The sequence below is a fragment of the Pelobates fuscus genome, chromosome 2 (genome assembly GCF_036172605.1).
Source record: "Pelobates fuscus isolate aPelFus1 chromosome 2, aPelFus1.pri, whole genome shotgun sequence".
NCBI classification, from domain to species: Eukaryota; Metazoa; Chordata; class Amphibia; order Anura; family Pelobatidae; genus Pelobates; species Pelobates fuscus.
In genome coordinates this window covers 386,880,553-386,895,818 of record NC_086318.1, presented here as the reverse complement: position 1 = coordinate 386,895,818, position 15,266 = coordinate 386,880,553, and the positions used below count along the sequence as shown (strand labels likewise).

Here is a 15,266-nt window from a genome sequence, read left to right as displayed (position 1 = left end):
TGAAAAATTGTGAATTAAAAATGTTCACTAAAAATATCAAAAGCATGAAAGTCGATAGAACTTAAATGTGTGCTTCTTAGTTAAGATAAGCCAATGTTCCAAAATGGTTCAACTTTATAAATATATTAGCAATGTTAGGAAATGTATTAACAAATCACTATCTGAATAATAAATAATCAGTAATATAATAATACCCAAGAAATAATTATATTTAGGTGCACTTGTTAAAAATCTAGGGTTTCACAAAAGGTTCATAAAGTCATACTAATTTTCTTGGTTGCTATATATAACTGGTGTTGACCTATTATTAAAGTTGTCATTCAGAAAAGCCTCATTAATATGTCCCTAAATATGATTTATGCATTTTTGGCAAAAAGTCTCATCTACCACATGCTTTTAATAAATAAGATTTTAAAAAATATGGTATGTTGTAGGGATTGGTTTTGAATTGGTCTTCAAATGCGACTTGCATCTTGTATTGTGCCTTAGACACTTAAAGTGTTCAATAAAAACAAAAAAACTGTAATTTGGTGCCAAGCATATCAACGACAAATGTCAAACCTATTTCAACTTTACGTTTATGCTGGGTCAGTCGTAATTCGTAAAAACAGTTTATGAAAAAGAATCCATTGCGTGTACACTAGAGTAATGATGAAAGCTGAAATCTCCCTGTAACAAAGGTCAATTCAAAGGAAATTTGAAGCTGTTGAGTCTTTCAATCCAAAATATGCCTTTGTTTGAATGAACTATATTACAAATAGATTGTAGATTTCCATTACTTTTTGTTCCTGTGACAGAGGACAAATACAGGTTGGACAAGCTAAGAAGCTGAAGGTAACACCTTTGTAGTGCAGAGCAAGAGTAGGTAACAATAAAGTGATATTAACCATCAATGAACATGCTTTTTGGAGAAAATGGCTAGCTGGTAATAATCAGGTCAACAATGGTTGGTGAGCTACGTATCCTATTTGATCGGGCACTATAGACATCTCCGGGTGCAGTGACCCTGTCTGTTAAACCCTGCAACGTAAAACATTGCAGTTTCTGAGAAACTGCAATGTTTACATTGCAGGGTTAAGTCCGCCTCTTTCAGAGAGCCACTAAAGAAACTTTCTGCTGCCAAACATAGTTTTACTTTGTGAAATGACATTGGATGTCCTCACGCTTTGAATTAGGACATCCAATGTCTTCAAATTCTTCATAGGAAATCATTGATTTAATGATTTCCTATGAGGGAAGCTTTAATGTGCGTGCGGTGAGTGCCGTGACGCTGGAGGAGGAGACTTAGCCAGCGCCAAGGGAACCTCAGCGCTGGAAGCAGGTAAGTTTAAAAAAGGGTTTTAAACTCTTTCATTGTCGGGGGTGAGGGGTCCTAGTAAGTTTGGGAGAGGAACACTATAGTGTTAGGAATACAGGTTTTTATTCCTAACGTTATAGTGTTTCTTTAAAAGTGCCTTATCACAGTTTATTAAAATGATTACTCCATATGTATCAGGAGCTGAAACACAGTAAAAACTACTTATTAATTTCACTTTACATTTGTGAAAGCTATTTATTCAAAATATAATTATTTGGATTCAACAAAAATAATTCGGAAGTAGATTTACGTAGGGAGTTTAGAAGCACATGGCTTCATTTGGAGTGCACTTGTTATATTCACTTCTTTTTACTTGGCAGTAAGTATTTTTATTTCTAGAGAATAAAACAGAATAGGAAGATGGCAATGTGTAGGGGGCATGCCAGTGACACTAGTGTCATGACTGGAGGGGGCTCTATGGAAAAGGAGTGTGCCCTGCTAGCTAGCATCCTTCAGGGATGAATATGCGGAGCAATGCCTATGTTTGTTAAACATATCTAATAAAACACTTACTGCACTTTATGGGGATTTGTGATACCCATAATGGAAACGCAGGGACTAAAAACTGGAACAGTCCCAAACTATCTGACAAAGTTGTAGAGTAATGAAATCTGACAGAGTCAAGGGCCTAGACTCCATACTCAATACCTGAAATTCAAGCTGGTGCAAACCATAATAACATTGTGTGACCAACAAGGGATCTGCCCCAACCAGGAAACTTGACGAAGTTATATTATCATTTAGATGTAAACTACAAATATGTGTTTTGCTGACGATGTGCTCTGTGTATGGTGTTTGGCTTTCCCACTAAGTCTATGGTGTACCTACACTCTAGGCATTGTGGGGCATACCTCTGTCATATTTGTGGACTATAGTAAAAAGACCGAAGCAAACGTCAGAAAAAAAATAAATAAATAAATAAAAAAAATGATATATATATATATATATATATATATATATAATCTACATACCATACATAGAGGAATACAAGTACTCTACGGAATGCTAAAAAAAAAAAAAAAAATTAGTCTTAGCTGCAAGGCTCTGTCCCATAGAAATACAAACATATTCTGCATTTTTCAATAGGGCGGGACATTGCAAGGTTCCAGAAACACCTGGGGGGTGAGTCCAAAGGCAAACTCAATCACCACTACACTAACAGAGAGGTAGAGATAGGTCATGACAAATCCCGCCTCTCTCTATAATGTCCTCTTCTCTTTACCTATGAAGAACGGCTGCTGATGCTCACCAGAATATCAATAAAAGTGCAGTCAGAAATAAGCACATTCTGCTGAGCCAGGCATTCAATGCGGTATTTTCACTACTACATAACCAATAGAGGGGGGTGCCCAAGATTTCTATTTTTCAACACCCCCTGCTGATAGTCACCAGACGGGCACCACCTCCTCCCCTTGTCAAGTCACTATACTAGTGATCTTTTTTTTGGTAACAAGCAATATTCTCCTGAAAAGAAATGACAACTGTAGAACCCCCACCCTCCCATAGCAACACTTATTTTGTGTGCACCTAGTGCCGGAAGTGACCATTCCTTCATTACTAATTCATAATTATCATTAAGTTTAATGCATTAATCAAAATAAATGTTTTTTTTTTTCTAAATTACTATTTAATGTTTAATTAAAAAAAACAAAGCAATAAATGACAAAATATTGCTATTGCCAATTGTTCATGCCTTTTAGGTTCTACTAGATAAAGAGCGACTAAAATGATGCCAAAGTGACAGTAGGGATCCAAATGGAGGAAGGGGAAGACAAACCGGTCTATTAGGATGTGCATAATGGACCTATTGCATCCCTTGCCCATGCATATACCTTTGTTGTTCCATAAAAAGATAGGACCAGTATTGAGCAGAAGAGGCTAGGAAACCATCTATCTATGCATTCATGCTCCGAAGAGTACTAACTCAATTTTATTGCCAGGGTCTGCAAAAAACTGGGGCTTCTTTTTTCTTTTTTTTGTAAGCTGCAGAGTTACTGAGGCTGTTACCATCTGAGGCTGACCTTGTCATCCATACATTTTGTCGATGATAAATCCATGTTACGTGGTGTGTTTTTTTTGGGATTTAACCAAAGCACAGCCAAGGTATTGGAACCAGACTTTGCTTACAAGGCTAACACACAATCTCGAATTTCCCATCTGGAAGCTGGCTTGTATATTAATCTGTTGGTTGTCATATAAGTGTTATCAAAAATTATTCGTTTGGGGAACCACAAGAAAAATAAACACACCAGCAATAAAATGACTCATTGATAAGCGTCAGTTAAATGAAAAAATATGGTTTTGTACCTAACCAAACTGAAACTGCAAATACAACGCTGAAATAAGGCAGTAAATGTGCAAACAATTAGAGGCGCGTGAGATATGAGTGTACACAAATGAGAAAAGTGTTGACTGCACACACCCAGCACATCAAGCGTGGGAAAGGCATTATTTAATGCAGAATAAATGCTATAATTATTTCCTGATGTGGTGTGCTGTAAAGTAATAAAGTCTTAATACCGAATTCAATAATACAAAACATGGTCTTTGGCACTCATGGAGTTGATACATTTTTGGTCTGATTATTAAAAATAAAGCATATATTTACACAGTTTGAAAAAAAAAAAAAAAAGAGCATTTTTGAGTCAAGCACATAAGGAAGCTATGACTTGAGTCATCAAGCTTTCTTGCTACGACTCCATTTTTAACATCACAATTGCTTTGTGAAAGGACATTTCATGCGAAATTAACTTACTTTTTTAAATGATTCTCTTGCACAAGGATATGAGTAAGTGAGCATGCTTTATCTGTTCCTACTGGTTTGCCAGTACAAATTACACATTGGCATTAATGCATACACTATATATTGTTTCATTTAAAAACAATATATAGCACGTATTAGTTTGTAGACATACATCACTAGAGCATAAATGTAAGATCTAAAAAAATCAAACTTGTGTATAGAATGTTGTTTTGGGTTACTGAAAATTTTAATTTACATTGTTTTTAAAAACAATCTGATCGCATTAGTGTGAATAGAGTTTCCTAAAAAGTAGGTATGCCCAGCATCCGTAATATATAGAGCATTACAGTCTACTATAATTGCCTGCAAAGACTCTTTGTAATACTGTATGCTTATAGCTTTCTTTCCTTGCCCCCATATTAGAAAGCACCTCTTAATGACGTACGAAGTTTGCTATTGGACAGAGAAAGCGTATGCCATTTCAGTTCCTCTGCAGAGCTGTAGATGTAAAAAAAATAGAACTCTGCCAAAGCAGTGTGTTTATTAGCACGGTTAAAACACAGGTTTTCACTAGTGGATCCAAGAGGAATGTTAGTGTGGCTTTACGGGCTAGATTTTATTTGGTGTTGATTTACAGTGAAAAATAAGAGTTCGCACATGTATGCATATTGTTAGGAGGGACATGGGGCTCAAATATTGAACCCAGATACAGCAAATATGGGAACACTGGGAACTTGTTGGCAAACTAACAAAAATTAGCCATTTATGTAAAAATGAACACTACATGCAGTGGTTACTATTTTTTTTTCTTACGATAATTTTTTTATATTTCAATACATGAATTATAACTTGGCAAAACAAGCTACCGGTACTTTGCACGGAAATGTAAAAACTATAGATCAAACTAAAATACCGTATTTATCGGCATATAACACGCACTTTTTTCCCCTGAAAATAGGGGAAAAATCGTGGGTGCGTGTTATACGCCGATATCCCATAATTACTTACCTGTCCTGAAGCGTGGGCCGGCTTCACAGCGCGCACCGCGGTACAGGAACTTTAATTTAAGGTTCCGGTTTCCGGCGGGACTGAAAGGAAGTGTGCACAATAGTGTGCACACTTCCTTTCAGTCCCGCCAGAAACCGGAACCTTAAATTAAAGTTCCTGTACCGCGGTGCGCGCTGTGAAGCCGGCCCACGCTTCAGGACAGGTAAGTAATTATGGGAGGGGAGGAAAGTACACTATGGGAGGGGAGGGGGAGGAAAGTACACTATGGGAGGGGAGGGGGAGGAAAGTACACTATGGGAGGGGAGGGTGAGGAAAGTACACTATGGGAGGGGAGGGGGAGGAAAGTACACTATGGGAGGGGAGGGGGAGGAAAGTACACTATGGGAGGGGAGGGGGAGGAAAGTACACTATGGGAGGGGAGGGGGAGGAAAGTACACTATGGGAGGGGAGGGGGGGAAGGTACACTATGGGAGGGGAGGGGGGGAAGTACACTATGGGAGGGGAGGGGGGGGAAATACTATGGGAGGGGAGGGGGGGAATACTATGGGAGGGGAGGGGGGGAATACTATGGGAGGGGAGGGGGGGAAGTACACTATGGGAGGGGAGGGGGGGAAGTACACTATGGGAGGGGAGGGGGGGAAGTACACTATGGGAGGGGAGGGGGGGGAAGTACACTATGGGAGGGGAGGGGGGGGAAATACTATGGGAGGGGAGGGGGGGAAATACTATGGGAGGGGAGGGGGGGGAAATACTATGGGAGGGGAGGGGGGGAAATACTATGGGAGGGGAGGGGGGGAGAATACTATGGGAGGGGAGGGGGGGAAGTACACTATGGGAGGGGAGGGGGGGAAATACTATGGGAGGGGAGGGGGGGAAATACTATGGGAGGGGAGGGGGGGAAATACTATGGGAGGGGAGGGGGGGAAATACTATGGGAGGGGAGGGGGGGGAGAATACTATGGGAGGGGAGGGGGGGGAGAATACTATGGGAGGGGAGGGGGGAGAATACTATGGGAGGGGAGGGGGGGAATACTATGGGAGGGGAGGGGGGGGAATACTATGGGAGGGGAGGGGGGGGAATACTATGGGAGGGGAGGGGGGAGAATACTATGGGAGGGGAGGGGGGAGAATACTATGGGAGGGGAGGGGGGAGAATACTATGGGAGGGGAGGGGGGAGAATACTATGGGAGGGGAGGGGGGAGAATACTATGGGAGGGGGGGAGAATACTATGGGAGGGGGGGAGAATACTATGGGAGGGGGGAGAATACTATGGGAGGGGGGAGAATACTATGGGAGGAGGGGGGGAGAATACTATGGGAGGAGGGGGGGGAGAATACTATGGGAGGAGGGGGAGAGAATACTATGGGAGGAGGGGGAGAGAATACTATGGGAGGAGAGGGGGGAATACTATGGGAGGAGGGGGGGAATACTATGGGAGGAGGGGGGAATACTATGGGAGGAGGGGGGAATACTATGGGAGGAGGGGGGAATACTATGGGAGGAGGGGGGAATACTATGGGAGGGGGGAGAATACTATGGAAAGGGGTGGGGACACTATGGGATGAGGGGGGAATACTATGGGATGAGGGGGGGGAATACTATGGCATGAGGGGGGAAATTTCCTGGAATTTCTTTCTAAAAATGAGGTGCGTGTTATACGCCGATAAATACGGTATAGTATTATATAACTAGATTATAAAATACATCATTTATCCCACAGGCATGCAAAGAGTTATTTGGCAAATGTCCTTCTGTGACCTTGGGCAAATTGTCAGATTTTTAAATACTATAAATATCTTTTTTAGATCACAAACACACAACCCTAGAGATAAATAGAATTGTAAAGAGCACCGACTTTATGCTATATAATGGAAACAAATTGTGCTTCCCCTTTTGTACTCTGACAGCAATCTTCACTATAATACTGTTTGGTGAAAAAAACAATAAAATTTAAATCCCTGAGCAGTAATGCCAATCATCAATCATTCAAGCATCACAGAGGAAGGAGGATATGACCCTTCTAAAAACCAATAGGATCGTGTATCTTGTTCTAGGCACATTTAACATTAAGGGAAATGGTAACTGTGTAAATAAAATACTGTGAAGAACTCGGCGTTGCATCTAAATTTAGGGTATAAACATACACTATATATATATATATATATATATATATATATATATATATATATATATATATTATTATTTTTACTTTGGGTGGATTCTGAAACCTGTATAGTCCATGTTTTATAAGCATTCCCAATGGAACAACATTTAAAGGGACACTATAGTCACTAGAACAACTGCAGCGTAATGTAGTTGTTCTGGTGAGTATAATAGTTCCCTTCAGGCTTTTTTCATGTAAACACTGCCTTTTCTGAGAAATGGTGGATTAAACACTATAGGGTCAGGAATACATGTTTGTGTTCCTGACCCTATAGTGTTCCTTTAAGATTCTCTAAAACAATTAACCAGTGGGCATGACTGATAAGGGGTTTTAAGAACTGATAAGGGGTTGTCAATGAGGTGCACAAAGTCCGACACTCAAACGGTCAATAAGATGTTCTTAATCAAAATATATAGATGAGATGTACCTTTTAAAACCAGAGGTTCCTTTCCTTCCCTTTTCAGTGACTCCAAAACAGTATGGAGAGGCTGTGAAGGTATTACCCGACTTGGTTCATTGGTATTATCATCATAAACTATAATTTCTTTGGAAAAGATCCTTTTAAACGAATCCTTAGACTCTCTGCAGGATATTAAATCCAATACCGTTATCTTGCCCTGCTGAAGCCTTCTCCTGCTGATCTTGTCAGAACAATTGATATGTACAGCTCCTTGAATATGGCTTCTATTGTATTCCATAAAGGGTCTGCAGTCAATGATTACAGGCCCTTGACTTGGTAAGTGAGTTTTGCTGCATTTTGTTAGCTTCTTGGCCAAGTCATTGGGGTAAATTATTTTTATGTTGGCGAATTGTTTGGTAGCACCAGACACGGGACTTCCCACGCCTCCAGATGGACTCAAAGCACCACTGTTCTCATTGTTGTTGACCATTTGGTTTGTATGAGTAGCGGATGAAGTTCCTGCAGCACTGTTAGAAATGGTAGAACTACTTATTGCCTGACTCTGAGTTTGAATGTCTTTCTCATAACCTCCCACAGTGCAACAACTGGCACTGCTACATCCACAACCCAGGGAACGTGCAGAGCCGTTGGAAGAGGGCATATACGTCAGATTGGCTGTGTTTAGAGACACAATGCTTGTGCTTAAAAAAGATTTATAGTTCTCGCTAATTGAGCAGGATTCAAGGTAGGAAGACTTTAGGCAAAGGTTGAGTTCTTGAGGTCTCACAGGCCTGGAGAGTGCCACAATAAGCCTGCCGTCGAGGGGAGAGGGAGGCATGAGGAAGACGACAGCACTGCCAATTTAGGTAGAACCGTTGGTCACAGTCTGTGCAGGAGAAAAGCAGTAAATAAATTAGCTGAAAACTGATAAATGCTAAACCCAAACACATTTAAACTCATAATATTAACAATAATAAAAAGATGACTATCAAGACAGTTCGGTAATGTACCCCAATGTATCCCACTGTCTGAAGGATTATAGTGAACATTCTATTTGTTAAATTGTTAAACTATCAGTGACAGTGTGACTCTGCTGTGTTCCACTCTGATAACGAAAAAAAACAAAACAAAACACATTTATTATGCCAGGGGGCTCCCAACGCATTACACAGCAGCTAATGGTTTAAACCAGATATAGTGACTTTTCTTTCTGTTAAATCTTTTATTAGGGGATACAAATTGATACATAATTAAACAAGTATTTTGACATTCAGGGTGACCAGCCCAAGTGCAGAGATAAGGAAATGCAAGGCTTTTTTTATGGCATGAATCTACTGATGCTATAAATAGAGAGGGGCATGCATTTTAACTATGCAGGCTGAAATAAAATTTGGCTTAACAGACCTTCATCAGTCCATGCAGAATAAACCCACATTAACGTATTGCCAAATAGCCATGACCAGGAGGGTGCTCAGAACTGGCTAATGCAGATATGCACCATTGTTTTATTGAACTGCAATATCTATTTATTAGCTCATAGGACAATTTGTTTAATATACAGAGCTTCCTATACAAAACAGCAAATATTTCCAAAAGACGTGTTTAGGACCCAAACCGTATCTATATTTAACATTCATAGTATAAAAAACTAAATACCTACACTACAAAGACTATTGTTAGATCTAAGAAATGGCTACATGTAATTATGATGTGACACATATACATAACTGATGATCAGTCATCCCCTATACAGAGGTCACTAGACAGCATCATTCACAGCTCCACAATCTACTTAGCAGTTTATTGCCAAAGGGAAGATCATGTCAGGTTTGTAAAATTACATGACTTTAAGCGTTCTTGTGATCATTAAATTTTAGCTATATGATCATATTTCATGACTTACTGTATATGCAAACTCTGCCAAGAACACTCTGAAAAATATATATATATTTTTTTTTTTTGCATGGAGATGACCATGTGTTTTCTGTCATTTCAACGTCTCAGGTAAGTTCCTATTGATTCTGCCAAAGTGAATCTACTAACATCTGCATCTCTGCAGCATTCCCTCTCCATCCATCATAACACTATGCATTTTCTATAGATCGTTGTTTACCGTAAATTAAAATAAGAATAAAAATATGAAAAAAAAAAAAAAAACACATTCAATGCAGTTAATCAAATCTCCATATCTACTTGTTGGCTGGAAGATACAACGAAAAAGGCTATAAGAGTGCTGAATATCCATGGTAGGGCTGTCTCCTTCTGAACCACAACTCCCATCACTATTAGCTTGCCTGACAGTGATGGGAGTTGTGTGCCCTAACCCTTGGATGGTGAATATAGCCTATCTTTGTTGTGATCAAAGTATGGTACTCACCTCACCCCACTGCAGCAATCTCTCTCCTTCAACATAACAGCATGGTGTTCAAATTTTAGCTGCATACCCACAGGACCAGTGAAACTGTTAAAATCTGACACTAATAACATGCAGTATAACAAACTTAAGTGACATAGCAGCAGCATGACAAGCAGGGCTAATCATCAGGTGCGTGCATCCCTCTAATGGGCAGGACAGCATCCCACATGCAGACACTTACTGTGGCTGTGCTGTGTCTCCCCTGGTATTGATTTATATAATAATGCTCCATTCACTTGGTTCCATTGACCTATCTCAGGATTCCACTCTCTCACTTTCACTAAAGGGAAAGATTCGAAATGGGTGGAGCCTCCGATGATTGACATTTCTCCTCTACACTGGAGGGGGCGGGGTCAACTCTAAACCCAGCTGATGTCATTGACGGCCAATGGGAAGCGTCCCTCAGCCAGACTGAGCCGGAGAAGACAGCTGCCCTGTATTTACATGTAAAGGAAACAGTCAGTGTGGTTTAACCTCTCACTTCCTCACTGTCCTGTGAATGGGCTGCCAGCATGCATGGGCTATTCAATAAACGGCGTGGAGAATTGACTGAGAGTTGGCAGGTTTTAGGTCAATACACTGGTAAATAACAGCTGCAGGAGTTGGGGTTTTTTTTTAGTACGATGAGATATTGTAATTCCCTTAACAATTCTAAACAATTCCAAGTTTATGGACTAACCTCTATGGTACTCCAGTAAAATCAGAGAGATTGTTAAAGTTCTGGTTCTACTAGAGCAGAGGTTCTAGTAAACTGGGTCAGTACTTAAAGTTAGATCCAAATGCTGTTAGTGTGTCCCCGTTAATTGGATAGATACATCATATACATTAGACTACAAGTATATATCATTATAGCTGTTATGGTAGTATAGTAGTATGCAGCCTGCTGGGCAATGGAGATTCTTTTATTTTGACACAGGGATGTGCCAGATCTTGTTTGAATTGTTTTTGTCATATATTTAACAATGGGTCACTGAACTGAGTTTGCAGTTAAATAAGAGCTGTCACGTGAAGTGATGAGAAGCGACAGTTCCTTGTTCCTTCAGCCCAGTAAAATGTTATTGGAGCGTTCACTGGGATGAATTATAAGTGAAGGTAAATAAAACAAAAACTCACCCCCACTGCACCACGCAATTAGGAGAGACACTACCTTATTGATGGCAGCGGGTTAAATAGATGCTGCCGGGGACTGTAACTCACACTAATCTTGTGCAGTACTGGGACATGTGTTGGTGCTGCCCTAGCATAAACGTCCTCCCTTTAACCTTTACACTGCACTTTAATTACACTAGCCATTGAACCCTACACTAACCCAACACTAACACTTAGCCCCTACACACTATCATAACACTTGACATGTGCACAGACGTTATTCGGCATGTGCAAAATTATAAATAAAACACAGACACCGCTTCTTCTGTTGGAGTACAACGTCCACAGCTTTATTAATTATAAAATTATTTAAATTAACAATTTAGGGTCATTGTCAACAGTAATAACTCCGTTCCTCTCGATCCCAAATACCCCCGACAATGACCCTACCAAAACAATACAAACATAACAATTGATACATAACGAATAATACCTGGCCTACCAAAGAGGCCCCCAACATTTGTTTACCTGCAGGGGTGTACCCAGACACCCCTACACCCCTAGGTTCGTCGCCACCTCCGGGCTAGAACCTACCAAACACTTTAACTTCCGTCCTACTCCAGCCTAGAACTTGGCATAACACATTCATAACCCCCAAATAGCCAGTTTACCCAAGCCCTATTTCCCGCCGCTGTGACCAAACGGGAACTACCCCAAGACATAACATAAAGGGAGGGTGGGAGGGACAATTCACAGGTAAGGGCAGCTCAGATTAAGATGGCCTCAACCTAAAATGGCCGCTATTTAAACTAACCCTCTCCTCCCCACACTAGCTAGGCCCACCCCTTGAACTCCAGTTCACCTGCCAACTTTCTGGCCCTGTCAAGGCCCACTCCCCCCCTGCGTTGCTCCGTGGGCTACATGACATGTGCACAGACGTTATTCGGCATGTGCAAAATTATAAATAAAACACAGACACCGCTTCTTCTGTTGGAGTACAACATCCACAGCTTTATTAATTATAAAATTATTTAAATTAACAATTTAGGGTCATTGTCAACAGTAATAACTCCGTTCCTCTCGATCCCAAATACCCCCGACAATGACCCTACCAAAACAATACAAACATAACAATTGATACATAACGAATAATACCTGGCCTACCAAAGAGGCCCCCAACATTTGTTTACCTGCAGGGGTGTACCCAGACACCCCTACACCCCTAGGTTCGTCGCCACCTCCGGGCTAGAACCTACCAAACACTTTAACTTCCGTCCTACTCCAGCCTAGAACTTGGCATAACACATTCATAACCCCCAAATAGCCAGTTTACCCAAGCCCTATTTCCGCCACAGCACATGACTTGACCCCTTAAGCTCATGTGCGACCCCCACCACACATAAATAGGGCCTGCGCGATCCCCTCCTGCAAGCCTAAGTTGAATAAGTCGCAACCTACATCAGAAAGGTGCACACCGTCCGACCTAAAGTAACCAGGTAACATCTCCTCCAGTTCCCTGTGCCGTACCACTACGCCCCCCACTCTCCGAACAAAACTAGCCATGATCTTATTGATCTTACCCCTGGATCGTGCTACCGCGGCCGTGTCCCTGGCGTGTCTCCACCTGCACCGAGGCACCATCTCCGACCACACCACTGTCACGCCAGGGACCAGGTCCCGCAGCCGATCCACATCTCGCTTCATTTGCCTTACCAAGCCGCGCAGCGGCACCAGACCCAGGTCATTACCCCCGCCGTGGATCACCACCACGTCTGGCAATGCCCGACCCGTCACCTTGCGAAAAAGTTCCCCACTGACGCTCCGCCAGTCGAAGCCCCGATACCCAAACCAGTATATCTCCACTTGCTCCAAAGGAAAGCCCAGCTGTAACCCATTCTTTCGAACTGCAGCTCTCTTCTGAGCCCAATAGACGTAAGAATGACCAATTATCCATGCCGTCCAACCTAGGAGAGACAAAAACAACAGTAAGTATCACCCCAGCAGCCCAGCTGCACCCCCATATTGTTATGTTCACACCAACCTGTCTGGGCGTACATACGATCGAAACCGCATCGATTCCCAACGACCGATACGCTTGATCCGCTCGTTCCCCAAACCCAGCCGTGCGGCTTCCGTGGCCGCCCCAATGCGGAAGGAGTGCGTTCCGAATTGTAAGGGGTCTAACCCCATCCCCTTTAGCCCCAACCGAAAAATCTTAGTAAATTGGAAGCGCGACAGCGCTGAACCGTCCGCATGCACTAAAAAGCAACCCTTGACTTCCGGCCTTAACTCCAGGAACCTGGCCCCGCAGGCCACAGGGCACACACCCGATCCCGGCAACGCACCCAGTGTAACCGCACAACCTTTCCCAAAGACATCCGTCTTGGAACGGGCCAACCGTATCCTCACCCTGTCCGAACACACCGCTACGTCCTCCAATCTCAGTCCCCCATTACCCGCCTTGCTTGCACTGACCAATTCCCCAATCCTAAAGGCCCCGAAAAAGGCCCATACAAACGCCGTTGAAAACAGAGCCACCTCGTGCCCCGAAAAACATATGTCCGGTAACCGCTCCACCAAACCTTGTAAAACCTGAAATGAAACCGGCCTCCTCTCATCCCGAACCTTCTTACCTTTCCGAAAGCCCCGCACCGCTTGTCTTACCAGGAAATGTTTGGTCACATCCACCCAACCATTGAATTTAAAGAGAAACGCCAGGGCCGCGAGGTGCCTATCCACCATGGAGGGGGAGGAACGCTCAGCAAACAAACGGCACAGAATCCATAACAATACATCCAACCGGCTAGATGCGGAGACATCCGAGCCTAACAGAAGCACCGTCTCATCCCAAACCCGCCAAACCTTAACGTAAGAAGACCATGTGCCCGGGGCCAGCGAATGTTTTATGTACTCCCCAAGCAGGATGTCGCGAGCTGCCACATCTCCTCCGGGCAAGCGTGTCCCGATTCCTGCGCCTCCGGTGCCGCCTCCCGAAAACGATCCCACTGAAAACGAGACAACGCGTCAGCCACAACGTTTTCCAAACCCGGAATATGCTTAGCCCTGAACACAATGTTAAATGACATGCATAACAACACCAACTGTCTTAGCAATCGAACAACCGGCAACGAGGACGCGGACAAGCCATTAATGGCCTGCACCACTGCCATATTATCCGAATAAAATACTACTTTCTTGTTAGCAAGGTCCCCACCCCACAGCGTCACCGCCACCACCACTGGAAAGAACTCCAGGAATGCCAGGTTCCTAATCAGCGGGCTCGACCTCCAAGCCACCGGCCACTCCTCCGCGCACCACCGACCCGCGAAAAAGGCCCCAAACCCTACGCTACCCGAAGCGTCCGTGAACAGTCTCACATCCTCCGAGGACCCCACCGGAACCCGGAAAAACACCCGACCATTGAAATCCCGCAAAAAACGCGCCCACACCTTTAAATCAGCCCTCATCTCAGCTGAAACTCTCACGTAGTGCGACGGCCGCTTCACCCCGCTCGTTGCGTGAGCCAGCAGCCGGCAAAAAACTCTCCCCATGGGAATCACCCGACAAGCGAAGTTAAGGCTCCCTATCAACGACTGCAAACCCCTCAACGTCACCTTCCTCGCCTTTGCCACCGCATCCACCGATTCCCGCAGGGCGTGCAGTTTGTCAAGCGGCAACCTGCACTCCCCGCGCACCGAGTCAATTTCCAGCCCTAGGAAACTGAGGCACGTTACCGGTCCCACCGTTTTATCTGCCGCCAACGGCACCCCAAACTTATGTGCTACCCACTGGAACACTTTCAGTATCTAAGTAACAGTGAATAGTATAGAAGTGGCGCTAAAGGGTCAAATCGGTGGATGGTGCAGCCAAAACCAAGTATATCACCACTAAATATACTTAAAGAAACATGTACAACCAAAAAGGTTTGAGCGCACACACACACCAAACAGGAGTGATTACCTGGGGTATAGCAAATAGGTATCTCCTCCTTAGTACACAATGATAGGGTTTGACAAATGGAAAATCCCTATATAAAAAATATAAATACAGAGAAGGACATAGTGCAACCTGTATAGTATATACACTT

The 15,266-nt window shown here is 43.0% G+C and overlaps 1 protein-coding gene across 2 annotated transcripts in view; it reads right to left on the bottom strand.

Annotated features, from left to right (window-relative positions):
* The window catches only part of DUSP10 (dual specificity phosphatase 10), a 49,029-nt gene extending 38,642 nt beyond the window's left edge, over positions 1-10,387 (bottom strand). The window contains exons 1-2 of one of the 2 annotated variants that reach the window (XM_063441427.1): positions 10,278-10,387; positions 7,702-8,560 (exon numbers count right to left, since the gene is read on the bottom strand). In XM_063441427.1, coding sequence (XP_063297497.1) covers positions 7,702-8,512 — 811 coding nt within the window. In that variant the 5' untranslated portion in view covers positions 8,513-8,560; positions 10,278-10,387. Of the gene's footprint in view, positions 1-7,701; positions 8,561-10,051; positions 10,252-10,277 lie in introns of those variants that run through there. The other variant, XM_063441428.1, reaches the window with a different exon arrangement.
* Between the last annotated feature and the right edge of the window lie 4,879 nt (positions 10,388-15,266).